The sequence below is a fragment of the Ustilago hordei genome (assembly GCF_900519145.1).
Source record: "Ustilago hordei strain Uho2 genome assembly, contig: UHO2_contig_20, whole genome shotgun sequence".
Lineage (NCBI taxonomy): Eukaryota > Fungi > Basidiomycota > Ustilaginomycetes > Ustilaginales > Ustilaginaceae > Ustilago > Ustilago hordei.
Window position 1 is genome coordinate 10,924 of NW_024545282.1, and position 25,644 is coordinate 36,567.

Sequence of the window (25,644 nt, forward strand, 5' to 3'; positions counted from 1 at the left end):
TGCTCCAGCTGTGCATTGCTCTTGAGCTGTGCGTTGCTCTCGAACAGTGCATTGCTCTTGAGCTGTGCGTTGCTCTCGAACAGTGCGTTGCTCTCGAGCTGTGCGCTGCTCAGATTGCGTTGCTCCAGCAGAGTGTGCGTTGCTCCAGCTGTGAGTGCGTTGCTCCAGCTGTGCGTTGCTCAATTTGCGCTGCTCCAGCGAAAATAAATTTGTTTGCGTTGCAGCACTTGAGCAGTGTAAATTTCGAGTGCGTTGGGGGTCAACGCAGTCGCGTGAATTTCGAATTTGGCGGAGCGCAATTGTGCGTTGCCCGCAAGCAAGACACACCGGCTAGGGCTAGGGCTAGTGCCTTTCCCTGTACTTCGAACCGCCCTTTTCTTCTGTTCCTCTTGTATTGTATTTGTGTGCCATCATTTTGCTTAATGATGGTTCCAAACTCATCGAAAGTTACCCGTGCACCATTCTCGATCAAGCCTTGTACTGATAATAAATTAGAATTAAGTTTCGGCACATAGAGCACATCCAATAGCTGAATGGTTACATCGCCAACCCGAAGGGAGGTGTCTCCTATGGCCTTCACTTGAAGCCTTTCATTTCCAGCCATACAGATCTGACTGTCCTTGCGCGTCGAGGTGAGCAGCATTCTTTCATCGTTCACCATGTGGTGCATCGCACCTGAATCAACAATCCAGGTGTCCGATGTTGGTTGCTCATCCCCGCCGATCGCTAGGAGGGTGCACCCGAGTTCCTACCGACTCGCTTCTTGTGCTGGATTGGTGGTGGGTCCGTCCCTACTTGGTGTGGGGTTATTGTTGGTGTTCATGCAGTTCCGAGCAATGTGATTAGGTCCTCCACAAGCATAGCACTTTGGGGGGGCCGAGGGGTTGTGAGGATTGCGCCTGCCCCTGGGTCCTTGCTCCACCTGGTTGGTGCTCCCCTGTTCCATGCTTGTGGCCACCCTTGCTGCTCCTCTAATACGGCCAGTGACCTCACCATCCTGCTGTTTCTTGGCGAGTGCATGGTAGGCTTCGTCATACTTACAGTCTGGTCTGGCCGTCTTCAGTGCGTCGACGGCGTTGGCATAGAACCAATCTTGGGCCGTGCAGTGATAGAGAGTTGATTTCTTGAGGTCCTTGTCGAAATGCTTTCCCAGGCGTGCTGCATCGTTCCAGATCGAATCGAGTTCCTTGCCTAGCCTGACAACGTCTCGATTGTGCAAGCGCACTGTGTGAATACGATCCTGCAGTCCTGCTCGCTTTACAGCATCATTCAGTGTTAGTGCCTTCTTGAGTTTGGCATAGAGTGTGCTACCGAGCTGGACTTCTTCATCCGCTCCCCTGACGGTGTAGGTGTCGATACAGCTGTCTGGACTGTTGTCGCAGCAGGCGTGGATGAGGCCCACGAGGGCTTTATCCAAGTCTTCGTCATATTCCTCATTTCCAGGCGCCACCGTGCCATACAGTATCTCCTTCGCATTATGTACTCTTTGGAGGCAGTCGATGAAGGTAGGTTCCCAAGTGTGCCAGTTGCTGTCGCTGAGCTTTTTGATGTGCACAATGGCGCTCGACACCTCCTTGGGGATCTTCTCAGTCTCCCTGCGCGGGGTCTGGTTGCTAATGCTGATGAGGCCCATAGCTCGCACGATTGCTTCCTCGGCCGTTAGTGCTGGGTTCGCCAGCTGGAGGATCCTGACTACCTGCATGAGCCATCCTTCCTCCTGTCCATTGCCTGTGGTTGTTTGATCATCATCGCCCCTTCCCATCTGTCCAGCTCTTGTCGATGGCGGCATTGCGTTGAGTTTCAGACTCTTAATCAGTTAAAGTCATTTGTCAGTAGTTGGAGTTGAGGAGTTTTGTTGATGATGGTAAGAGGGAGAGAGCGAGAGAGCGAGGAGAGAGAAGGAGTCTATATATATACAAAAGAAGAGCGGCAGAGAGCCGCATTGACTGCGGAACATAACAAAGCATTTGCCTTGAGTAGGTTGTGACACATGTGGTCCATGCTAAGATGCTCAGGCCTTTTACTCGGCCATAAGCACTACCTTCACTGTCTCTACGCTTTGTGTAGCTTTATCTACTTCAACTATTTAACAAAGGGTGCGAAAATATTGGGTCAAAATAGAGGTCACATAATTCCAGACGTGTCTTGGTAATGTTAGATTGTATTTCAAGTCAAAAATAAATGTCGGTCCATGTGCTCCAAATGTTAGATCGGGTTTGAAATGACAGTTAGTCTTGTGCTCCTTCGACTTGTGCTCCTCCAGCAGAGTGAGTGCTGTCCAGCAGTGCACTCCTCTTGATTGTGCTGCTCCAGCAAAGTGTGCACTGCTCTCGATCGAGCTCCTCTAGATTGTGCTGCTGCAGCAGAGTGAGCGCTCCAGTCGATTGAGCTCCTGTCGATTGTGCTCTTGTCGAATGAGCTCCTGTCAATTGCACTCTTTTTTGCGCTCCTCCAGCATAGTGTTCGCTGCTTCGAATTGCGCTCCTCTCATTTGCGCTCCTGTCAATTGTGCTGCTCCAGCAGAGCGAGCACTCCTCTCGTTTGCGCTCCTCTCTCTTGCACTCCTCTTCGTTGAGCTCCTGTTGATTGAGCTCCTGTCATTTTCACTCCTCTTGATTGCGCTTCTGTCGATTGCGCTTCTGTCGATTGCGCTCCTCTCCAATGAGCTCCTGTCGATTGCACTTCTCTCTGCTGCTCTTCTCTCGATTGCTCTCCTGTCGATCGAGCTCCTCTTGATTGAGCTCCTGTCGATTGCGCTCCTGTCGATTGCACTCCTGTCGATTGCGCTCCTCACTGCTGCTCATCTCTCGATTGCGCTCCTCTTCATTGTGCTCCTCTTCATTGCGCTCCTCTTAATTGCGCTCCTCTCAATTGCACTCCTGTCGATTGAGCTCCTCTGAATTGTGCTGCTCCAGCAGTGGAGCGCTCCTCTCTCCTCCTCTGCTGTCGATTGCGCTCCTCTCTACAGCGCTCCTGTCGATTGTTCTGCTTTCGATTGTGCTACTGTCGATTGCTCTTCTCTTGATAGCGCTCCTCTTGATTGCGCTCCTCTTGATTGCGCTGCTGCAGCAGAGTGAGCACTCCTGTCCATTGCGCTCCTCTCTGCTGCTCTTCACTCGATTGCGCTCCTGTCCATTGCGCTCCTCTCCAATGAGCTCCTGTCAATTGCGCTCCTCTTGATTGCGCTCCTGTCCATTGCTCTGCTCTCGATTGCGCTCCTGTCCATTGTGCTGCTATTGATTGAGCTCTGTGCTGTTATCAATTGCGCTCCTCTCTCTTCCTATGCTCTCGAGTGAGCTCCTGTTGATTGCGCTCCTCTCGATTGCGCTGCTGCAGCAGAGTGCTCGCTCCTGTTGATTGCACTCCTCTTGATTGTGCTCCTGTCGATTGCGCTCCTTTTGATTGTGCTTCTGTCGATTGCTCACCTCTCTCTTGCGCTTCTTTCTCTTGCACTCCTGTCAATTGAACTCCTGTCAATTGCGCTCCTCTCTCTTGCTCTGCTCTCGATTGAGCTCCTCTCGATTGCACTTCTGTCGATTGCGCTCTTGTCGATAGAGCTCCTCTCTACTGCTCTGCTCTCGATTGCGCTCCTATTGATTGCTCTCCTGTCGATTGCGCTCCTGTCGATTGGTCTCCTGTCGATCGAGCTCCTCTTGATTGGGCTCCTGTCGATATAGCTCCTCTCTCCTGCTCTCCTCTCGATTGCGCTCCTGTCGATTGAGCTCCTCTCTGCTGCTCTTCTCTTGATTGCGCTCCTCTCCATTACGCTCCTCTCCAATGTGCTCCTGTTGATTGCGCTCCTCTTGATAGAGTTCCTTTCGATTGCGCTGCTCTTGATTGTTCTGCTCCAGCAGAGTGAGCGCTCCTCTCGGATGCTCTGATCTCAGTTGCGCTCCTGTCAATTGCGCTCCTGTCAATTGCGCTCCTCTTGATTGCCCTCTTTTCGATTGCGCTCCTCTCTCTTGCTCTGCTCTCGATTGTGCTCCTGTCGATTGTGCTGCTCCAGCAGAGTGAGCGCTCCTGTCGATTGCTCTGCTATCGAATGCGTCCCTCCAGATTGTGCTGCTCCAGCACAGTGTGAGCTCCTCTCAATTGTACTCCTCTCAATTGCTCTGCTCTCCATTGCGCTCCTCTCTCCTGCTCTGCTCTCAATTGAGCTCCTGTCGATTGCGCTCCTGTCGATTGCTCTGCTCTCAATTGCGCTCCTCTCTCTTGCTCTGCTCTCTCTTGCACTCCTGTCGATTGCGCTCCTCTCTGCTGCTCATCTCTCGATTGCGCTCCTGTCGACTGTGCTTTTGTCGATTGCACTCCTCTTGATTGCGCTCCTGTCGATTGCGCTCCTCTCTCTTGCTCTGCTTTCGATTGCGCTGCTCTGAGTTGTGCTTCTGCGACAGAGTGTGCACTGTCAAGCAGTGCGCTCCTCTTAATTACGCTGTCCAGCAGTGCGCTGCTAGCTGTGAGGCACGAGGAAAACATCAGTCACATGTGGTGGATGTTAGATCAAAAAGGGGTTACATAACACAGGTCACATGCCAAAAAGGTTAGATCGATACAATCATTTCAAAGTATCAGTAATGTGCGCAAAATACTAGATCGAAACAAAGAACACATATTTAACAAAAGGTACGAAAATATGAGGTCGAAATAGAGGTCACAAAATGTTAGACGCGTCTCAAGAATGTTAGATTGAATCTGATGTCAAAAATAAATGTCGGTCAACGTGCTCCAAATGTTAGATCAGGTTTGAAATGATGGTTAGTCTTGTGCTCCTTCCACTTGTGCTCCTCCAGCAGAGTGAGCGCTGTTCAGCAGTGTGCTCCTCTTGATTGTGCTGCTCCAGCAAAGTGTGCGCTCCTCTCGATCGAGCTCCTCTAGATTGTGCTGCTGCAGCAGAGTGAGTGCTCCTCTCTCCTGCTCTGCTCTCGATTGAGCTCCTCTCGATTGCGCTGCTCTTGATTGAGCTCCTGTCGAATGCACTCCTGTCGATTGCGCTCCTCTCAATTGTGCTCCTCTCTCTCGCTCTGCTCTCTCTTGCACTACTGTCAATTGCGCTCCTCTCTCCTGCTCTGCTCTCAATTGCGCTTTTGTCTCTTGCTCTGCTCTCGTTTGCGCTCCTGTCAATTGCGCTCCTCTGCAATGAGCTCCTGTCGATTGTACTCCTGTCAATTGCGCTCCTCTCTTCTGCTGGTCTCTCGATTGCTCTCCTGTCGATTGCGCTGCTCTCTCCTGCTCTGCTCTCGAGTGAGCTCCTGTAGATTGTGGTCCTCTTGGTTGCGCTCCTCTCGATTGCGCTGCTGCAGCAGAGTGAGCGCTCCTCTTGATTGCGCTCCTCTCTGCTGCTCTGCTCCCGATTGCGCTCCTCTCGGTTGCTCTCCTCTCGATTGCACTCCTCTCAATTGCGCTCCTCTCTCTCGCTCTGCTCTCTCTTGCGCTACTGTCAATTGCGCTGCTCTCTCCTGCTCTGCTCTCGAGTGAGCTCCTGTCGATTGCTCTCCTGTCCATTGAGCTCCTGTCCATTGAGCTCCTGTCCATTGAGCTCCTTTCGATTGTGCTCCTGTCGAATGCACTCCTGTCGATTGCGCTCCTCTCTGCTGCTCGTCTCTAGATTGCTCTCCTGTCGATTACGCTCCTCTCTCTCGCTCTGCTCTCTCTTGCGCTACTGTCGATTGTGCTCCTCTCTCCTGCTCTGCTCGTGATTGCGCTCCTCTCGATTGCGCTGCTCTCAATTGCGCTGCTCTCAATTGTGCTGCTCCGACAGAGTGTGCGCTGTCCAGCAGTTCGCTGATGAGATTGCGCTTCTCAGATTGCGTTGCTCCAGCTGTGCGTTGCTCTTGAGCTGTGTGTTGCTCTTGAGCTGTGCGTTGCTCTCGAACAGTGCGTTGCTCTCGAGCTGTGCGCTGCTCAGATTGCGTTGCTCCAGCAGAGTGTGCGTTGCTCCAGCTGTGCGTTGCTCAATTTGCGCTGCTCCAGCGAAAATAAATTTGTTTGCGTTGCAGCACTTGAGCAGTGTAAATTTCGAGTGCGTTGGGGGTCAACGCAGTCGCGTGAATTTCGATTTTGGCGGAGCGCAATTGTGCGTTGCCCGCAAGCAAGACACACCGGCTAGGGCTAGGGTACCGTGAGACTTTGCATACACATAGTCCTAGGGTATCCCTACATATCTCATTAGTACAGATTTCATGTTTCCAAGGGTCTCGCCGGGAACACCCTTGTAACCCTAACCCTAACCCTAACACTCAGTCGACACACTGGACACTCATGTTGGTGCCAACAGCATCACTCACACCAGACCTTGGTGTCAGTGCAATACATCTATTGTTATTGATTGTGCTGAGCTACCTCTGGATGGAGTGTCCACAGCAGTCAGTCAAAACCTGCAATAGCAATCAATCTATCACATGTTTGAGCAAGAAAAGTCATAGAGGCCTTCTATGACAGATTTCAACAAGAATAATAATAAATGGCCTTTTACCACATATCTTGATAAGATCTGTAATAGATGCATTTCTACTACAGATATCAGGTTCCAGGCACGAGACCCCTGACATGGACCGTCTTCCAGGGCAAGACGCGTCTACCCCATGGCTGGACACCCCTAGAACCCCTAACCCTGCATCTTAATGTTATGTTCGGCCCGCCGTTGCTTGCAGATAGCGGCCTGATGACAGCTGCTGCTGTCTTCAACAACTGACAGGCCATCAGGGTATACACTAACAGCAGTTACAGTGTCCCAGAGCAGGCCGTAGATGATCCAATCACAATACCTGACAGCTGTGAGGTTCTTGGCAGGATCCCATTGATTACTCAACCCTGGTTGCTTCTTCCTTGGAGCCAATGGGAGCACAACCAATGGGGTTTTAAGGTTGTATGCAATGCCAGCCCATACCTGGATGCTGAAATGGCCAGAACAGAAGGTCAGAACCATGTTGTTGATGTCTTCTCAAGTGTTTTTCCAGCAACTAACTCATGTGCTTCTGGGCCAGTAGCCAACCTTGACAGCTGCCTCATCTGTGAACAGCACACCCCTCCAATCAGTGGAGCTGTTAGCCTTGGCCCATTCTAGACATTTATTCCAGTTTTTGGATGTCAGAAATGGCTTTTGAAGTGCAATCCAGTGGTTAATACTGGCCTGGTATGCTGCTTTCTGGAGCTGCATTATTGGAATGCTGCCAAGTGATGCTGACAGCTGTCACCATGATAGAAATGGGCTTTTGAGTACCTCATGCTGAAGGTAGCAGTCTGAGGTAGCTGTTCAGGAGTGTGGACAGCCAGATTGTGCTTTTGTTTTGAAGGAACCACACTCCTTAAAGTTAAGGATGGTCTTGTGAACTGCTGTTTTGGAAACACCACTTAGCTCTGCAATTTGTTGAATTTGCAGCCCAGTATCATGCATTGCAACAATTGAAGCATGCTGCATTGGAGAGAGCTCATTGCCACAAACCATCTCAGTGTTTGAAGTGTTCTTGCTTAGTATGATGGTAGTGCTATTGCTCAATGACAATGACAACCTGAATGCTGGGTAATCAGCTAAATCAGGAAATTACCTGATTGTCCTCAAACTTCTGCACAGGGACTGTACAGTAGCACCCAGCAATCGAATGAAAGCAATCTCAGTTGAAACGAGCCAAACGAATGTGATTGAGCTGAACAAAGGAGAGAACGAAGGTTCAGCAAGAAGGGGCTCAGAGATAGAGGCGTGTGAAGACTGATGCGATTCCGACAGTGAGCGTCCGATGAGTGTGTCATGTGAGACTTTAAATGAAAGACAGGCACAGAGTTTTGGGCATGATGCAGTTAGCCTCGCTGCGTGAGATGCCCTGCTTGTCCCTTGGGGTTGTAGTCGAGATGTATGTAAGACCGCTCGACGCCTGTGATGTTCTCCGTGCAGTAAGTGATGATCTCTCCAAGATCGTGAGACTCTTTGAGCGAGATGGAATGAGGCAGCACGATGTCAGCCTCGACAATGAGATTGTCACCCGAGTGGAAGAGCTCAAAGGCAGAGACGCTGTTGACCGAGTTGAAGCGAACAACGCAGTATAGACACTTGGAGATCTCTGTGGAAGAGGCGACGGCGCCGGAAAGCTTTGATACAGTCTCCCACAGTGTTTCGACCCATTCGTAGATGATGTAGACAGAGAGGACCATACCGCCGATAGAATCGAGTGCTGGCCAGCCAAGTCTGGAGCCGAGGATGGGGAAGATGAGCGAGGCAATGTTGAAGACGACATCATTCTCAGCGTCTTGTGCCACGGCCCGGACACCAGAGGACTTGGAAGAGCGATAAAGTAGCCACATGACCGTCTTGATGCCGATTGTTGCTAGCATGAAAGTGACGCCGATAAGAGGCAAACCTGGATCCTTTTGCGACTCGGCGAGGACCTCGCGGAGTCGACCAACGGACTCGATGAAGACCTGAACGAAGGATGCGATCATGAGGACGGAGAAGATGACGACACCGAGGGGTTCCAGACGCTGCTTGCCGACGGGGTACTTGTAGATGGTCCTCCAGGAACGATATGCGATGGCCTTGGAAGTAGCAAAGATGATGATGGTGGACAAGAGATCGAGAGCACTGTCGACAAGGGATGCAATGAGCGAAACCGAATTGGAGGAGAGTACAGCTACACCTTTTCCTGCAAGCAGAAGGATGTTGACGATGAGGTTGATGTTGATAGCGAACTGGACAGAACGTGAAGTCTCTTCCTCCTTTGCGCGATTTGGTACGGTGCTGAGTAGTGCCTGCCTCTCCTCTTCTTGTGAGGCATATGGGCGATGCTGACGCTCGCGACTGAGATCACGGTCGAGGCTAGCTTGATGACGGGGGTTGCGTACGACTTTGACGCCTTCGAGATGGATCCCTTTCGAGTCGTGAGAAGCGTCACCATGGTGCTCTGGGATGTTCTCGACCTGGCTTGGTCGGATGATGTTGGCTCTAGATGCAGGAGACGAGATACCGTCGTGGGGTGTTTGTGTGCAACTGCCGTGAGCTGGAGTGCTAGCGCCAGAAGAGAGAGCAAGCTGGGACTCGGAACGGCGGATCTGCTCTATGCGTCCTTCACGACGAAGCTTGTCGAAGAGCTGACCGGCAGTGGAGGCTGAGGTGGCGCCATAGTCGCGCCGTGTGGATGGCGTGCGGCTGTTGTTCAGAGCGGGAGATGAGCTTGAGAGTGGAGCTTGCTCAATGTGGGATGCTTGATCATCTCGCTCTTGGTCCTCCTCGGTGGCTGAAGTCAAATCGAAAGCCTCGCGCTTGGATGGCGGATTGTCGGGGCGGTGCGTGTGCAAGTGCGTGTGCAAGTGCGAGTGCGAGTGCGAGTGCAAGTGCGAGTAGGAATGTGAGTTGCTGCGTCCTCGCTCAAGATCAGATTTGCTGGATGCGCGTGGACTATTTGAGGCGCCGAACCAGAGACCACTGAAAGCATCGATGGCTTTGGCACTGAAGCTACTCTTGAGTGAGCGCCTTGCTCTACCTCTGTCCTCCTCCTCTGTCTCGTCTTGGTCCGAGACATTGCCATCGCTTTCAACAGGCGTCTTTCGGCCGTTCTGCTGAAAGTGAGCTTGCTTGTTGCGACGCTTGCCCTTGTTGGATGACCTTGGCCGCTGATTCTTCTTGTTGCGGAGTTGATCGTGCTGGATGAAGCGTCGCATGACTTGGTCGGGGAAGCGTGAGTCGAGAATCTCGTCAACCTCTCTCCAGCCATCTAGGGTCTCGTTGAGACGTTCATAGTACTCGCAAACGGCTGTCGCTTTGGACCAAGCAAGATGCTTTGTGCGGTGCTTGATCTCTTGTTCGCCGACACGATGGTCCTCGAAGTAGTTGGAGCGGTAGTCGACAAGATTGGCGAGGGCCGAGATGTTGCGGACCGAGTCGGCCCTGTGTGGGAAGCCGTGACCGTGCTTGCTGATCATAGCTTTGTAATGGTAAGCAGACGAGGATGGGAAAGCGTGCGCTGGCGTTGCGATGCCAAAGGAGCTCGATCTGTGACCAGAATCGGTGTGTGAGCTCGAGTAGTAGTGGTAGTGATCGTCATCCTCGGAGCTTGGTTCTTGAATGAAGCCGGGGCGAGTGCTGTCCATGGAGGTGTTGGCTTGATCGTGAGTGGGAACCTGTTCGAATCGCACGGAAGATGAGTACTGCGCCGATCGAAGGCTGGATGCTTGAGTTGATGGTTGTGTTGATGGTGGATTGGCATCTCGCCGAGAGGGCTGTGCGGATGGGGCGTCGATAGGTCTGCTCATATTGAGCGAGACTGAGCCGTTGGAGTGCTCTTTGGATGGAGGATGCGAGAAGGTCAAGGAGTATGCGCCGCTGCTCGTTCCACTTCTATCTTGTTCCCACGCCATTAGCTGTACTGTAGCTGGACAGCAGCATCCTCGTCGGATAAGCCGAAGAAAGTCAATCCAGCTCTCAAACTTTGCCTGGGGCGAGTTGCGAGAGAGAGAGAGAGAAAGAGAGAGAGAGGGGATTTGGCATGTCGGCACGTTTCCTCAGCTGTAGAGCCGCGAAAAGAAAAAGCAAAGCAGCGTTCTCTGATGGAGCATCTTTCTGAAGCCTTCTCGCACGGACGTTTGAAGAGAGTTAGTGTCGAGCTTTGAACTGCCTTGAAAGGCTAATTAGGGAGGACCCTGAACTGCATGTATCAGCACATCGGCCTATCCGACAATTAGATGGCAGAGAGAACAAGCATCTCGACGCCTGTTTGGCTGCATTCTCATTACCAAGACGACCAGAACGCTGATCCGATATCGTGACACCATCACACCTGTGCCTCTCATCGTTATCGGAAGCACATCCCCCCCCCCCGGATAGCTTGTCACGCTATCTTGAAGGACCAAGGACCAAGGACAACTTAGGCAAAGCAAACAATCACTTCTGGCAGCCTGTCATACAGCTGAGCTCACGAAAAACCGAGTCATTCTGTCTGCAAGTCTCTTGTCTTGCGGCCCTCCAGGGGGACCTCACCATGCACGCTTCGACGGCTTCGACATCCTTATCTTCGACTTCACTCATATCGCTGCCAAAGCCAAAAGTGGATCTCCTCGCCCATGTCTGGTTCCAGCGAAGAGGCGAATCATCATGTCACCGTGGTGCTCTTCGACTCACATCCCATCATCTCATCTTTGAATACCCGTTGGATCGACCATCACGGCACCTCCAAATCCCGCTCTCCCTGATCCTCAAGGCTACAAGGATACCCTCTCTTCGCATCTCCAGTCAAGCTTTATCCCCCTCTCAACGCATCTATCCCATCACTCTCTTCTGCAAGAACTTTGACTCGGCCGCCTTTGCTTTCCACTCCGAGCATGATCAGCTGGCTGTCTTTGACAGTCTCAAAGAGTGTGCTATCCTCACCGATATCTCTCAACTCTATGCATTCTACTACCAGCCAGCGCCACACGATGCTCTTCCACAGCAAGACGTCGCTCGCATCTACGACCCCAAGAAGGAATTCGCTCGTCAAGGTCTTGGCTCTCGGTCCAAAGCCTGGCGCTTCACCGACATCAACGCTCACTATTCTTTCTGTGCCACCTACCCAGCACTCATGGCCGTGCCCTCTCGCATTAGCGATACTACCCTGAGCTATGCAGCAAAATACCGCAGCAAGGCTCGCATACCCGCTCTCACTTACTTGCATTGGGCCAACCATGCCTCCATCACACGTTCCAGCCAGCCTATGGTCGGCCTGAAGAATGCCCGCTCCATTCAAGACGAAAAGCTAATCGAAGCCATCTTCACTTCCCACCACTTTGCCGACCCCGAATCCATCACAGCTAAAGTCGCTGCCGATCCCGCCACTGGTGCCGCCTCCACCGCTTCTGGTGCACCTGCCCTAGCTACCGTCTACGGCGCCACCACCACCAACCTCATCCTTGACGCACGTCCCACCACCAATGCCATGGCCAACGTAGCAAAAGGCGCCGGCACCGAGAATATGGAATACTACAAGGGCTGCAAGAAATCCTACCTCGGCATCGAGAATATTCACGTCATGCGCGACAGTCTCCATAAGCTCACCGACGCTCTGCGTGAAAGCGAACCCATCGCCACTTTTGCTATGCCTCTGGAGGCGCTCAACGATCCTACCCTAACAGACTCACTCACCGACGCATCTGCCTCGGTGCTGCCTCTCAACCCGACACCCGTCGATCCCGCAGCTTTGCGCAAGTCCATGTGGCTCAAGCATATCCAGTCGCTCATGCAAGGCTCCATGTCCATCGTACGCAACCTTCACATCAACAGCTCCCATGTTCTTATTCACTGTTCCGATGGCTGGGATCGCACCTCACAGCTCGCTGCCATCGCTCAAGTCTGTCTAGACCCCTACTTCCGCACTTTCCACGGTCTCGCTGTTCTCATCGAGAAGGATTGGCTCAGCTTCGGCCACAAGTTCACAGACAGAGGCGGTCTCAAGGGTTCCGAACGCTACTTTACCGTTGCCTCCAAAAACAGCTATGCCAACCCCAACGATGATGACGACAATGGCTATGACACAGATCCTGAGCTCGACAAGGCCAACGCCGGCAGTGGTGGTGCAGGTGGCTTTGATGGCCAAGCTGCTGCCAACGCCTTCTGGGGCTTTACCAAGCAACTTACCGCCAACTTCTCCGCAGCTACATCCAGCGCTGTCGCAGGTCCAAAGAAGGGCTCCAACATCAAGGAGACTTCTCCCGTCTTTCACCAGTTCCTCGATTGCTTGTGGCAGATCATGCGTCAGTTCCCACATCGCTTCGAGTACGACTCGGCCTATCTCGTCGAGCTGCTTCAGATTGTGCAAGAGTGCAAGTACGGAACCTTCCTTATGGACTGCGAACGAGAGCGCCAGAAACCTCAAGACCAAGATGGTAGACTCCTGCCTCTTCTTTCCACACGCACCGTCAGTGCATGGTCCTACCTGCTCAGCCCCGACGTCAAGAAGAAACATTGCAACCCGCGCTACCAACCCGAGCTCGACGACCGCGATCCCAAACGCAAAGACACCGATATGGGTGTCTTGATCGCAGATCCTCGCGATGTCCGCTACTTTGAACAGCTTTTCCGAAGGGCAACCGGCGACATGAATGCTTCGCTAGACAAGGAAGCCGAAGAAAGGAGGAGAGCTCGAGAGAGGCTTGAGCGTGCTGTACGCGGCGACAACTCAGCTAACGCATCCTCTGATGCACTCAAGATTCCCGGCGCCGACATGAATGGTGCTGACGCCCAGACTGCCAACCTCGTGCAAGTGCCTGGCGGAGGCGAGCTGGAGAAAGCAGATGCAAACATCGCTGTGGTCGGTGCTGGCGATCCGGATCCAGTGCTTGATCCACTAGCCGCTGCCGCTGCAGACGCATCTGCAACTTGCCAGAACAAGAGCATTGCATCTTCACCTGCACCGGGTGCTGTCGACTTGGTTACAAACGCTCAGATTGGCCCAACGACGTTATCGTATCAGGCACGACAGCCCAAGGTTCGGGTACAGCAGACAGGAGCACCTTTGGCTTCCACTCCTGACATCTCGGCTGCTTCTCCGGACTCGGCCACAGCTATGGCCAACAACGTATCGAGTGCCGCCGATGTTGCAGCGAATCGCATGAAGAATCTCTTCATTGGCGGTTGGGGTCGTCTGCAAGAAGCGATGGCTGCACCTGCTCCCGAGGGCTCTCCGCTTGCGCATGATTCTGCTCTCTCTCAGTCGTCAGCACGACCTACCAGTCCCATGAAATCAGCCAGAGAAGCACAGCAGTTGAAATTGGCCTCGCTAGGTTTCGGTTCTCAGCACTCGGCTCACCAGGACCCGTTGAGTTTGGGCAGCGAGCTTGCAGCTCCACCTTACTCTGAACCAGCAGCGGCATCGAATCATGCTGTGCACAATCCGTGGGCGGCAAATACAAGCATGAGAGCTGAGATGCAGCGCGAGCACGTCGCAATGCGCGTTCCATACGGCAGTGTTCCTCAAGGACATGCAAATGCAGTTCGTTCAGGATACGGAGCGGACAGCAGGCAACAAAGTTGGAAAGCTCCATCGTACGCAGGAAGCGGAGACAGTCATGAAAAGGAAGACCAAGGAGCAAACGATGATGGCACGCAGAACTCGAGCAGGGCGATGACTTCGGACCCACTCGGCGTTCTCTGAAGCTATCCGCATTGAGCCTTTTGAGGCCCGCAATACCATCACTGCAATATTATCACAATTGAGTTGTGCATGACGTCTGTGTGACCCGTCTATGACTTGATCAGTCTGATTGCTTACCGAAGCGGAACATATTTACACGAAAAGACAATGGCGGACCATGACAAGGGAGAAGAGCCGGAATGTTCAAAGACTGTGGCGGGATCAGAAGAGCTTGTTGTACAGAATGAGAAGGATCAAAAGAACGAGGCAGACAATGATGCCTATGGTAACCAATTTTTGCTGTTTGGCCCTGTAGCGAAGAATGCCAAGCGTGAGACCAAGAGAGTAAATCAGCTTCAGTATGCGCCGGGACTATGGACCTCTATCCAGCGGCTTGCAAACACTTACCGACGGATCATCCTGGACAGAGTCTGGGAGGAGCGATCGATGCTTTGGTCGGCTTGTCGGAGCTGGGAAGATTGAAAAAGGACGAGTCAAAGGGTAACAGCAAACATATCAGTTTCACATGGTCACTGGGCTCCATATCATCCGAGTGGGCACTTACAGTATCTCTGGAGTTCTCGATCTGTTCTCTTTGACTTCTGAGATCGCGAAGGATATCAGCGCCGAGGTCTTCAGTTTCAAGTGCGAGACGATTGGATTCCTCAAGCCTCCGTGTTCCATCTTCGAGCGATGCGGTGCCTTGTAGCAATCTTTGACGATTCGCAGTAGCAGCATCGGCTTCGACATCTACATCTTCATCTGCATATGCTGCGTCGTTTCCACCACGAGCTCCACCTGAAGAAGCCGAAAGCCCTGCCCGAACTTGCTTTGTAAGCGCCTGCACTTCTTGCTTAAAGCCTCTGATCTGCACCGAGTAGCGTGACCGCACTGACTGCGGAAAGCCTTGCACTTCAATATCCATCTGAGAGATGACCTCTTCTGCCTCCTCTACTTCCATCTCTGCTCTGCGCAGTGTCGAGTTTTTCGCTTCGCCATTCTGGGACTTGGCCTGGTCGATCTTCTGGCAGACGCTGTCCTTCAGCTGCTGAAGATCGGAGGCGTAGCTGTCGAAGAGTTCGGACATTGCGTCTCAAATGGCTCTATATCAGAGCTCGATGAGATTGTCGACTGGATCGAGAGTCTATGCACCGAAGCGGTGGCTTGGATTGGGTCCGCGAGTCAGCGATACTTTGCCGTCAAGGCACCAAGGAGGGACCAGTACGAAGAGCTATCGTTGTGGGAATCGGCGGATGAGATGGAAAAGTCTCAAGCTCAACTGAAGCGTACTAGATACTGTGGTCCGGTGAAGGTTATGATGGTGGTGATGATGATGGTGGTGATGATGATGGTGGTGCGGAGGATGTTGCTACTCAGGGCTCAGGAAAGGGTCATCATGCACGTCTTTCCAGAGCACAAAACAACTCCACCTCGAGGAATCCCAAGAGGCTGCGAAAGTGTGTTGGACGTGCGCGTGAAATTTGGCTCAGACCTAACGCACAGGCACAGGCGAACTTTGCTTGCTTGGCTCGGCGTCATCCCCGATTTGGCAAGTCATCGTCAGGCGACGCATCAATTCTACAAAAATCTAATGTTGAATATCACCGATCTGTCTACTATCGGGGGTTTAGCTCAGTTGGTAGAGCGTTCGCTTAGCATGTTGTCTAAGTTGCGAAAGGTCGCGTGTTCGACTCATGCAGTCTCCAGAATCTTTTTTTTGGCTTGCTTGCTGTATGCTTTTTGCCCGGTTGAGAGAGGAAGAGGTGAGGAGGGTTAGAGTTGAGGAAGATGTAACAACATAGGAATTCTGGTGAATGAAAATTTTTGCAGTAGTCCTGCTCACACACAAGTGGCAAAGGACTTGGGGGCTTCTGAACTTGAGCCTGTACTTAGAACACCACTCATAGCAGCAATCTTGAACACCTCAACTGATTAAGAGTCTGAAGCTCAGCAGCTTCCAGCACTCTGCAACCAGCAACTGCAACCAATCAGCATGCCACCCAGGGTAGATAGCATAGCCCTGCTCAAATGCACCATGCAAGTGATCAGAGAGGCCCATGCCAACTGGAATGAAGACCAAATCTTGGAGCATGCCTTCTCCATAATGAACCTTCTGTCAGGGGTCTCGCGCCTGAAACCCAGGTCGGTCTGTGACTATCAAGTTGTGCAGTGACAGCAGGTGGCGTTCGTTGTATATACTATTGTAGGTTTCGGCTGACCTCTGTGGACACTCCGTTCAGGGGTAGCTCGGCATGATCAATATCAATGCTTCGGTTATGATGACACCACGGTCTGGTGTGAGTGTTGATGATGATTGTCAGGGGTCTCGCACCTGAAACCCAGGTCGGTCTGTCGAGATACTCGGTGACTATCAAACTGTGTGACAGCTATTGTCTCAGTATCAGTGACTATCAAGTTGCACAGTGACAGCAGGTGGCATTCGTTGTATATACTATTGTAGGTTTCGGCTGACCTCTGTGGACACTCTGTTCAGGGGTAGCTTGGCATGATCAATATCAATGCTATGATGACACCAAGGTCTGGTGTGAGTGTTGATGATGATGAGGTTGATGACATTGGTGATAAGGTTGGTGGGTGTTGATGATAATGAGGTTGATGGTGTTGGTGATAAGGTTGGTGGTGTCAACATGAGTGTCCAGTGTCTTGACTTGATGCTTGAAGTGATCCCCAGACCGCAGTGGACTACTGCCTTCAGTTCTATCTTGATCTGGACTGCTAACCTGCTATGGGTGCCTTCGGACATCAGGTAGTGGTGATACAACACACACACTACAATGAGGAGCAACCTTGGTAGATTGCTGCTATGCTGACTGAAACTAATATATACTTATGCTGAAGTGATAACTAGTTATGGTGAGTAGAGTGGATGAGGATCCACTCGACCTTTGATGATGAGAAAGCATGGTTATATACCTCTTCACAGCATTGCCAGCAATGCTGCTCCTGCTCTCTACTCCAGAGAGTACCTTCTTCATCGAGTACTGTGTCAGGGGCCTCTCCTGCTTGGCACCCCTGTGCCTCTTGAGTGGTGTCGACTCCTTCAACACTGCTCCTCCTCCTCATGACCTGGTGTCGACTCCTTCGACACTGCTCCTCCTCCTCATGACCTGGTGTTGACTCCTTCGACACTGCTCCTCTTCCTCAGGACCTGCTTGCCAGTGTCCTATGACTCTTGTCTCTCAAGCCCCTGAGTGGTAACCATCTGAGCTTGGTCCTCCTCGTGGCTGTGCTTGGCCCTCCTTTGCATGTGAGTCCATAGGAGTCCATGGTCTCCATGGAGACTGCACTACGACCATGCTCTCCATGGAGACTGCACTACGACCATGCTCTCTACTGATCTCGACTAGATCTTCGATACCTGTGCTCCTTCCATATGAACCCGTGACTCTCCTGCTTCTTGAGCATCCAGGCCCATGACAGGGGCCTCTCCTGCTTGCTTGGCACCCCTGTGCCTCTTGAGCTGTGTCGACTCCTTCGACACTGTGTCAGGGGTCGCGCGCCTGAAACCCAGATCTGTCTGTCGAGATACTCGGTGACTGTCAAGTTGTGCGACAGCTATTGTGGGTTTCGACTGACCTCTGTGGACACTCCGTTCAGAGGTGGCTCGGCACGATCAATGTCGTTATGAAGGTTATGGTAATACCAGGGTCTGGTGTTGGTGTTGATGATGATGAGGTTGTTGGTGAATGTCGATGAGATTGGTGGTGAGGTTGGTCGCGTCAACACGAGTGTCCAGTGTGCTGACTAATGCTGAGTGATCCCCGGACCGCAGTGGACTACTGCCTTCGGTTCTATCTATATCCGGACCGCTACCTGCTATGGGCGCCTACGGATTGTCAGGTAGTGGTGATACAACACACGCACTACGATGAGGAGCAATCTTGATGGATTGCTGCTATGCTGACTGTTCACTAATGAGTACTTGTGTTTCTAAGTATTGACTAGTTATATGGTGAGTAGAGTGGATGGGGATCCACTCGGCCTATGATGATGAGAAAGCATGGTTATATACCTCTTCACAGTATCGCCAGCGATGCTGCTCCTGCTCTCTCTCCAGAGAGTGCCTTCTTCATCGAGTACTGCTCAGGGGCCTCTCCTGCTTGGCACCCCTGTGCCTCTTGAGCTGTGTCGACTCCTTCGACACTGCTCCTCCTCCTCATGAGCTATGTCGACTCCTTCGACACTGCTCCTCTTCCTCATGAGTTGTGTCGACTCCATCGACACTGCTCCTCCTCCTCATGAGCTGTGTCGACTCCATCGACACTGCTCCTCCTCCTCATGAGCTGCTTGCCGGTTACTGGTGACCTCTTGTCAGCAGGCCGGTCCTTCATGACGTGCTTGGACCTCCTTGCATACAGGCCGGTCCTCCATGACGTGCTTGGACCTCCTTGCATACAGGCCGGTCAAGTTGCTCTCCCACTACGCCTGCTACTAGTACCAGCTAGGCCTCCGGCCTCTTGCTCAACCATCCTTAGGCCTGCTATGGTGGTCTTCCTTTATGACCCGAGCCTTGGTACTCTATGCTCCCCTTCTATGAACCTCCATGCCCGTGTCCTAAGGCCTATGACACTACCCCCCTCTTAAGAGCCGAGCTCCGTTGAGGCTAGTCATGCTTCTGTGTCTGGTTCATACTAGCTCCTCTCCTCCTACTCCTCCTCCTGCTCTCTCCTCCTTCTTCTGCTCGCTCCTCCCCCCTCTGATACCTCATACTCCCGGATGAGGTCGGGACAGTCGAGGTTTGAGACGGGTTCCCAAGAGGCTGCCTCCTCTGAGTACCCCCTCCAAAGCACTTTGTACTCCGTGGTCCCATTGAATGAGCGCTTGTCAATGAGTGCTTCTACTTCGAAGTCGAGGTCTTCATCAGGAAGTGATGGTATGATTGGCTGGTCTGTCCTGTGAGGAAGTGAGCTAGTCTTTGCTGGCTCGAGCATGGAGACATGGAACACATCATGAACCCTAAGGTTTGCTGGCAATGTGATCCTGTATGCTCGGCGTCCTACTCGTTCCTGGACTGGATAGGGTCCTGCAAACCGGGTATCCAGCTTTGGTGTAGGTCGCCTGGTCTTCCAGTTCCGGCGGTTGATATAGACCATATCACCCACCTTAAACTCGATGTCCTTGTGCTTCCTGTTATACTGGTCCACCGTCCGACACTGTGCCTCCCTGATCTGCTCCTGAAGATACTTGCAACGCTCCTTCCCATCCATGAGGTACTCGAAGCGACCTGGATCATTGACTCCTAGTTGTTGAGGGATGTCAGGATGGGCTTTGGGGTTCCATCCATAGCATGCAAAGAATGGTGAGACACCAATGCTGTTGTGGACCGTGTTGTTGTATACAAAGGCTGCAGTGTCCAGCAGGTCGGCCCAGTCGTTCTGCTCATAGTTGCAGTACATCCTTAGGTACTGCTCCACGACCTGATTGACTCTCTCTGTCTGACCATCAGTTTGAGGATGATAAGCCGTGCTAAGTGAGTGCTTCACACCCATCTGCTCTGCAAAGGCTTTCCATGCTCCTGATATGAACTGCCTGCCTCGGTCCGAGACCATGTGATCAGGGTATCCGAAGAGTCTAACCATGTGTCCATATAGCAACACTGCAGTCTGTTTGGCCGTGACTGTCTTATGGGTCGGGGCCAGGATGGCAAACTTGGTCAGCCTATCGACAATGACGAGGATGGAGTCATAGTTCTTTGAAGGTGGTAGTCCTTCAATGAAGTCGAGGGATATCGAGCCCCAGGGCCTGTCTGGTGTGGCAAGTGGCTGTAGAAGTCCATACGGACGATGACGAGGAGCTTTGTACCTCGCACAAACTGGACAGCTAGCTACATAGTCAGCAATCCAAGCTGTCATGCTTGGCCACCAGTAGTGCCGTTGAGCTGCCTTGATGGTAGCATCTCTTCCTACATGTCCGGCAGTAACACCATCATGGCATTGGGTCATCACCATGAATCGCAGATGCTCTACAGAGAGAGACTGTCCATCTACTTCCTTGGCACTCCTTGAGTGTCGGTTGTTAGTCCTCCCTGGCATGGTCACCTTGGGGATGACTAACCTTCCTCCACTGTACCATAGGTCGTCCTTGAGCTCGAAGGGCTTCTTCGAGTGTATCTCCTGTAGCTCTTGATCTAAGGGCTGGAAGATCTTGACCAGGTCTTTGAGCCCTTTCGATGCTATGGACTCCATCGAGAGCATGGGAGCCACTAGGGTCGAGTCGTGGTCCGCTGTTTCCGCAAACACCCGAGGAGGCAGTAGTTGCCTCACATTGTGATCCTGCTCTTCACCAGCTGGTTGCATGTCTGCCCTTCTGGTGAGAGCATCGGGTTCACCACCTTTGTCTCCTGGTCGATACTGCAGGATGAAGTCGAAGTCTGCTAGTATCATTGCCCATCGAGCCTGTCGGCCAGTGATGCGTCGCTGGGACTTGAAGTACTTGAGGGCTTCATGGTCCGTGAGGATGACTAGTTGACTAGGTAGTCCAGCTAGCATGTGTCGCCACTGAGTGAGGCAGGCGACCACAGCTAGGAGCTCCTTATCATGGATCTCGTAGTTCTTCTCGGCAGAAGACATCTTCCTGGAGTAGAAGGCCACTGGGTGCCATCGTCCTTCATGCTCCTGCTTGAGTACTCCTGCTATAGCAAAGTCACTTGCATCGGTCTCCAACCTTGTTGGAAGGTGGTAGTCGAAGTGCTGAAGCACTCCTGCTGATGTGAACGCCTGAATGAGCTGATGGAAGGCTTGTTGGGCCTCCTCCGGCAACTCGAACTTCTTGAAGCGTTCCGTCGGCTTCACCAGTGATGTCAATGGCTTGGCTATCCGAGCGAAGTGAGCTATGAATCTCCTGTAGAAGTTAGCAAAACCCAGGAACCGTTGGATGTCATGGATAGACGCCGGCATCGGCCACTCCTTGACAGTCCGTATCTTTTCTGGGTCCATCTCAATACCCGTTGGCTTGATGATGTAACCCAGGAACTCCACCGTCTTGGTGTGGAACTCACACTTGGACAGCTTAGCAAAGAGCCTGTTGCTCCTTAAGCGAGTGAGGACCTCGGTGACATGCTTCACATGTACCTCCTCAGTGTCACTGAAGATCAGGAAGTCATCCAAGTATACTACCACATATACTCCAATGATGTCTCGGAAGATGACATTGATGAATGATTGGAAGTGAGCCGGAGCATTGGCTAGGCCGAAGGGCATCACTAGGTACTCATAGAGTCCCAACTGAGTGCCAAACGCTGTCTTCCATTCATCTCCTTTAGCAACCCGGATGAGGTTGTATGCTGCTCTAAGGTCTAGCTTGGTATAGATCCTTGCCTTCCTGAGCAAGAACAGCTGCTCCTCGATGAGGGGCAATGGTGCCCTGTTCTTGATAGTGATCTCGTTGAGACCTCTGTAGTCGACACAGAGTCTGAGACCTCCATCCTTCTTTGGTACGAAGAGCACTGGTGATCGTGCTGGGCTCTTCGATGGTCTTATGAACCCCTTCTCGAGGTTCTCATCCAAGTACCTCCTCAACTCGGACATCTCCTTGGGTCCCTTAAGGTATAGAGGCCCTTGAGGTGGCTTGCCTCCTTCTATCAACTCAAGGTGGAGATCATGCTCGGTATGATGGGGCAGCTTGTCTGCTTCCACCTCATCGAACACATCTCTCAAGTGTTGGTATGGCTTTGGTATGTCCGCAGCCGTCACCACCTTGTCCACCTCCACCTCCATCTCGATTCCTTTGTCGGTGCCTGTAGGTACGAAACCAAAGGCCGGGAGTGATGATGGTGGTTCCTCCAACAGCATGAACCCTATGGGTCCATCTTCCAGAGCTGCTCGTAGTATGCGCTCTGCTGAGACAAACTCGTTACCATGAAGGGTTGGTCTCCTCATGGTTAGGTCCCCTGCTCCTGCTGCTTCAGGGGGTCTCTTCGGGGGTCGGTCCTGCTCCTGAGTCTTGAACTCCAGCTGGCCCGTATCCCATCGTATGGTGGGCTTGAGCTTCCTTAGCTCAGTGAACCCTAGGATGAGGTCGTAGTCGGCAGTGTTGGCCACTGAAGCTTCGACCACACCCAGATTGTGGTTACCAATAGTTACCTGCATGCTCGCAGCACTATTGATGGATAGCTGGTGTCCGGTGACACCATGGATCGATCTTGTTTTTATGGGTTTTGTTGGTATTTGGTACTTACTAATGAAAGAATCTGAAACTATGGACAAACCAGCACCGGTATCAGCTAGTATTCGAGCAGGATGGTCTTGAACCATTCCAGAGAGCTCCAGTACTGCTTTGCCTCCACTGGTCGAGAAACATACTTGACAATCTTGATATATACAGAGTGATGGCGAGGAGGTTTGTAGAGCAATGCATGCCATCAGTGCATCACCCCACTGACGTTTCCCTCGTCATCATCATCGTCTTGCTCCTCCTCGTGATCGAAGTCCGAGTCCATATGCTGCTGATAAGGCCGGAGGTCCATGTCCTCCTGCTCTGGCTCGGTATTGCCTGAGCGGCCATCTCCAGAGTCGGTGGCCTCGTCGAGGGGGTCCTTGGTGACGACCATGACCTTTGGTCCCATAGGTCGTGATCCCAGAGAGTCTACCCTCCTGCTAGGGCAGTCCCTGGCCCAGTGTCCGATACCATTGCACAAATGGCAGGTGTTGTTGCTGCCTCCTGATGGTGCCGGGGTTCCTTTTGGAGCTGGAGTAGGTTGATGGGGAGGAGGACGGTTGTTTGGGTGGGGAAGGGGTTGGGTGGAGTGTCGCGTCGGATAAGGTTGTGGCGGTCGATAAGGTTGTGACGGTTGATAAGGTTGAGACGGAAGATAAGGTGGAGCCGGTGATCGAGTTGAATAAGGTTGCGCAGCCGATCGCCGAACGGGAATTGAACTCTGAATTGGCCGAGTTCCTGGAGATGACGCGTTGTTTGCTTGCACGTGTCTAGCTGAGGCCTGCTGCAATAGCATCCTTTGTCGGTCGATCTCTTCGACTTCCCGGAACCACTCCCATAGCTCCTTCGGTGGATTCCTTTCAAACTTCTCCTGTATGCTGCGAGTAAGGCTTCCTCTGAAGAGGTCAATGGTTAGCTCGTTGTCTCCTAGGTTGACCTGTCCTTCCAAGTCTCTGAACTGCTCTACGTGTCGTGTGGCAGCTCCTGGTGCATCACTAGTGAGTCTGAGAGCTAGCAGCTTGTTGTAAGCCTCCATCCTAGCATTCCGGGGGTTGAACTGTTCAGCTAGTCGTTTGGTGAAGAACTGCCAGTCATTGAATAGCCTCCCTTCTCTAGCTCTATCAAAGCGTAGCTTTGAGGTCCACCACTCTCGAGCAGTACCTTCCAATTGAGAACCCAGGTGGTTGATCATCCGGGTGTGCTCGTAGACTTGATTGAACCTAAACCAAGCTTCGGCTTCTAGAATGTAGATCTCGATGTCTCGGGGATTGAACTTTGGGAACGGGGTTGCAATGGGCTTTGAACAATCTGCCATGATGCTTGCCTCCTCCTCCTGGTCCTGAACATGAGGGTCCACTCGGCTCCTGCTGTAGGGGTCCCTGGTCTTGAGATACTTCGGCCCGGTGGGGGAAGCATACTTTTCATAGTTGGTCTCAGCATGCTCATTCAAGTTGAATGAGACTGATGGTCTTGATCGTGGCGCCGGAGTAGGAGTATGGGGGTCTCCTATCATGGATTCATCTCCTCCTCCTGCTTGGTCTTCTGAGTGAGAGAGGTCCGTTGCCTCCTCAGTCAGATGAGCTCGTCGTAGTCGTTCCTCCCGATGGCTTTGTCTGGTCAGCTCTAGCTGAGCTTCCATTAGTGCTAGTAGCCGGTCTAGCTTGTTGTTAAGGTCCTGATCCGTCATGGTGATCGTGAGGAGCTGCTTGAACGATCCACTCTAATGTCAGGGGTCACGCGCCTGAAACCCAGATCTGTCTGTCGAGATACTCGGTGACTGTCAAGTTGTGCGACAGCTATTGTGGGTTTCGACTGACCTCTGTGGACACTCCGTTCAGAGGTGGCTCGGCACGATCAATGTCGTTATGAAGGTTATGGTAATACCAGGGTCTGGTGTTGGTGTTGATGATGATGAGGTTGTTGGTGAATGTCGATGAGATTGGTGGTGAGGTTGGTCGCGTCAACACGAGTGTCCAGTGTGCTGACTAATGCTGAGTGATCCCCGGACCGCAGTGGACTACTGCCTTCGGTTCTATCTATATCCGGACCGCTACCTGCTATGGGCGCCTACGGATTGTCAGGTAGTGGTGATACAACACACGCACTACGATGAGGAGCAATCTTGATGGATTGCTGCTATGCTGACTGTTCACTAATGAGTACTTGTGTTTCTAAGTATTGACTAGTTATATGGTGAGTAGAGTGGATGGGGATCCACTCGGCCTATGATGATGAGAAAGCATGGTTATATACCTCTTCACAGTATCGCCAGCGATGCTGCTCCTGCTCTCTCTCCAGAGAGTGCCTTCTTCATCGAGTACTGTGTCATGGGCCTTGGATGCTCAAGAAGCAGGAGGGTCATGGGTTCATATGGAAGGAGCACAGGTATCGAAGACCTAGTCGACACCAGTAGAGAGCATGGTCGTAGTGCAGTCTCCATGGAGACCATGGACTCCTATGGACTCACATGCAAAGGAGGGCCAAGCACAGCCACGAGGAGGACCAAGCTCAAGGAGCAGGCACAGCCACGAGGAGGACCAAGCTCAAGGAGCATGCAGATGGTTACCATTCAGGGGCTCGAGAGACAGGAGGTCGACACAGGTCAAGAGGAGGAGGAGCAGTGTCGAAGGAGTCGACACAGGTCATGAGGAGGAGGAGCAGTGTGTCATAGGCCTTAGGACACGGGCATGGAGGTTCATAGAAGGGGAGCATAGAGTACCAAGGCTCGGGTCATAAAGGAAGACCACCATAGCAGGCCTAAGGATGGTTGAGCAAGAGGCCGGAGGCCTAGCTGGTACTAGTAGCAGGCGTAGTGGGAGAGCAACTTGACCGGCCTGTATGCAAGGAGGTCCAAGCACGTCATGGAGGACCGGCCTGTATGCAAGGAGGTCCAAGCACGTCATGAAGGACCGGCCTGCTGACAAGAGGTCACTGGTAACCGGCAAGCAGCTCATAAGGAGGAGGAGCAGTGTCGATGGAGTCGACACAGCTCATGAGGAGGAGGAGCAGTGTCGATGGAGTCGACACAATTCAGGAGGAAGAGGAGCAGTGTCGAAGGAGTCGACATAGCTCATGAGGAGGAGGAGCAGTGTCGAAGGAGTCGACACAGCTCAAGAGGCACAGGGGTGCCAAGCAGGAGAGGCCCCTGAGCAGTACTCGATGAAGAAGGCACTCTCTGGAGAGAGAGCAGGAGCAGCATCGCTGGCGATACTGTGAAGAGGTATATAACCATGCTTTCTCATCATCATAGGCCGAGTGGATCCCCATCCACTCTACTCACCATATAACTAGTCAATACTTAGAACACAAGTACTCATTAGTTAGCAGTCAGCATAGCAGCAATCCATCAAGATTGCTCCTCATCGTAGTGCGTGTGTTG

The 25,644-nt window shown here is 52.3% G+C and overlaps 5 protein-coding genes and 1 non-coding gene across 6 annotated transcripts; 2 read left to right on the top strand and 4 right to left on the bottom strand.

Annotated features, from left to right (window-relative positions):
* Window positions 1-259: 259 nt before the first annotated feature.
* UHO2_06616 (uncharacterized protein) lies at window positions 260-1,789 on the bottom strand (the record flags this gene model as incomplete). Its single annotated transcript, XM_041558785.1, has 2 exons — window positions 260-726; window positions 757-1,789. The coding sequence occupies 2 exons, from the start codon at window positions 1,787-1,789 to the stop codon at window positions 260-262; spliced, it is 1,500 nt and encodes a 499-aa protein (XP_041414719.1).
* A 6,005-nt stretch (window positions 1,790-7,794) lies between these two features.
* On the bottom strand, window positions 7,795-10,239 carry UHO2_06617 (uncharacterized protein; the record flags this gene model as incomplete). Its single annotated transcript, XM_041558786.1, has 1 exon — window positions 7,795-10,239. One exon carries the CDS (start codon window positions 10,237-10,239, stop codon window positions 7,795-7,797), a length of 2,445 nt encoding a protein of 814 aa, XP_041414720.1.
* A 725-nt stretch (window positions 10,240-10,964) lies between these two features.
* UHO2_06618 (uncharacterized protein) lies at window positions 10,965-14,111 on the top strand (the record flags this gene model as incomplete). Its single annotated transcript, XM_041558787.1, has 1 exon — window positions 10,965-14,111. One exon carries the CDS (start codon window positions 10,965-10,967, stop codon window positions 14,109-14,111), a length of 3,147 nt encoding a protein of 1,048 aa, XP_041414721.1.
* Window positions 14,112-14,312: 201 nt separating this feature from the next.
* Window positions 14,313-15,177, bottom strand: UHO2_06619 (uncharacterized protein; the record flags this gene model as incomplete). The annotated part of the gene is made up of 3 exons (XM_041558788.1): window positions 14,313-14,400; window positions 14,499-14,560; window positions 14,656-15,177. 3 exons carry the CDS (start codon window positions 15,175-15,177, stop codon window positions 14,313-14,315), a joined length of 672 nt encoding a protein of 223 aa, XP_041414722.1.
* A 534-nt stretch (window positions 15,178-15,711) lies between these two features.
* Window positions 15,712-15,796, top strand: tRNA-Ala(AGC). Its single transcript has one exon. It is a non-coding gene; the product is annotated as a tRNA-Ala (tRNA).
* Window positions 15,797-18,757: 2,961 nt separating this feature from the next.
* On the bottom strand, window positions 18,758-23,952 carry UHO2_06620 (uncharacterized protein; the record flags this gene model as incomplete). Its single annotated transcript, XM_041558789.1, has 2 exons — window positions 18,758-22,222; window positions 22,483-23,952. The coding sequence occupies 2 exons, from the start codon at window positions 23,950-23,952 to the stop codon at window positions 18,758-18,760; spliced, it is 4,935 nt and encodes a 1,644-aa protein (XP_041414723.1).
* Window positions 23,953-25,644: the final 1,692 nt, after the last annotated feature.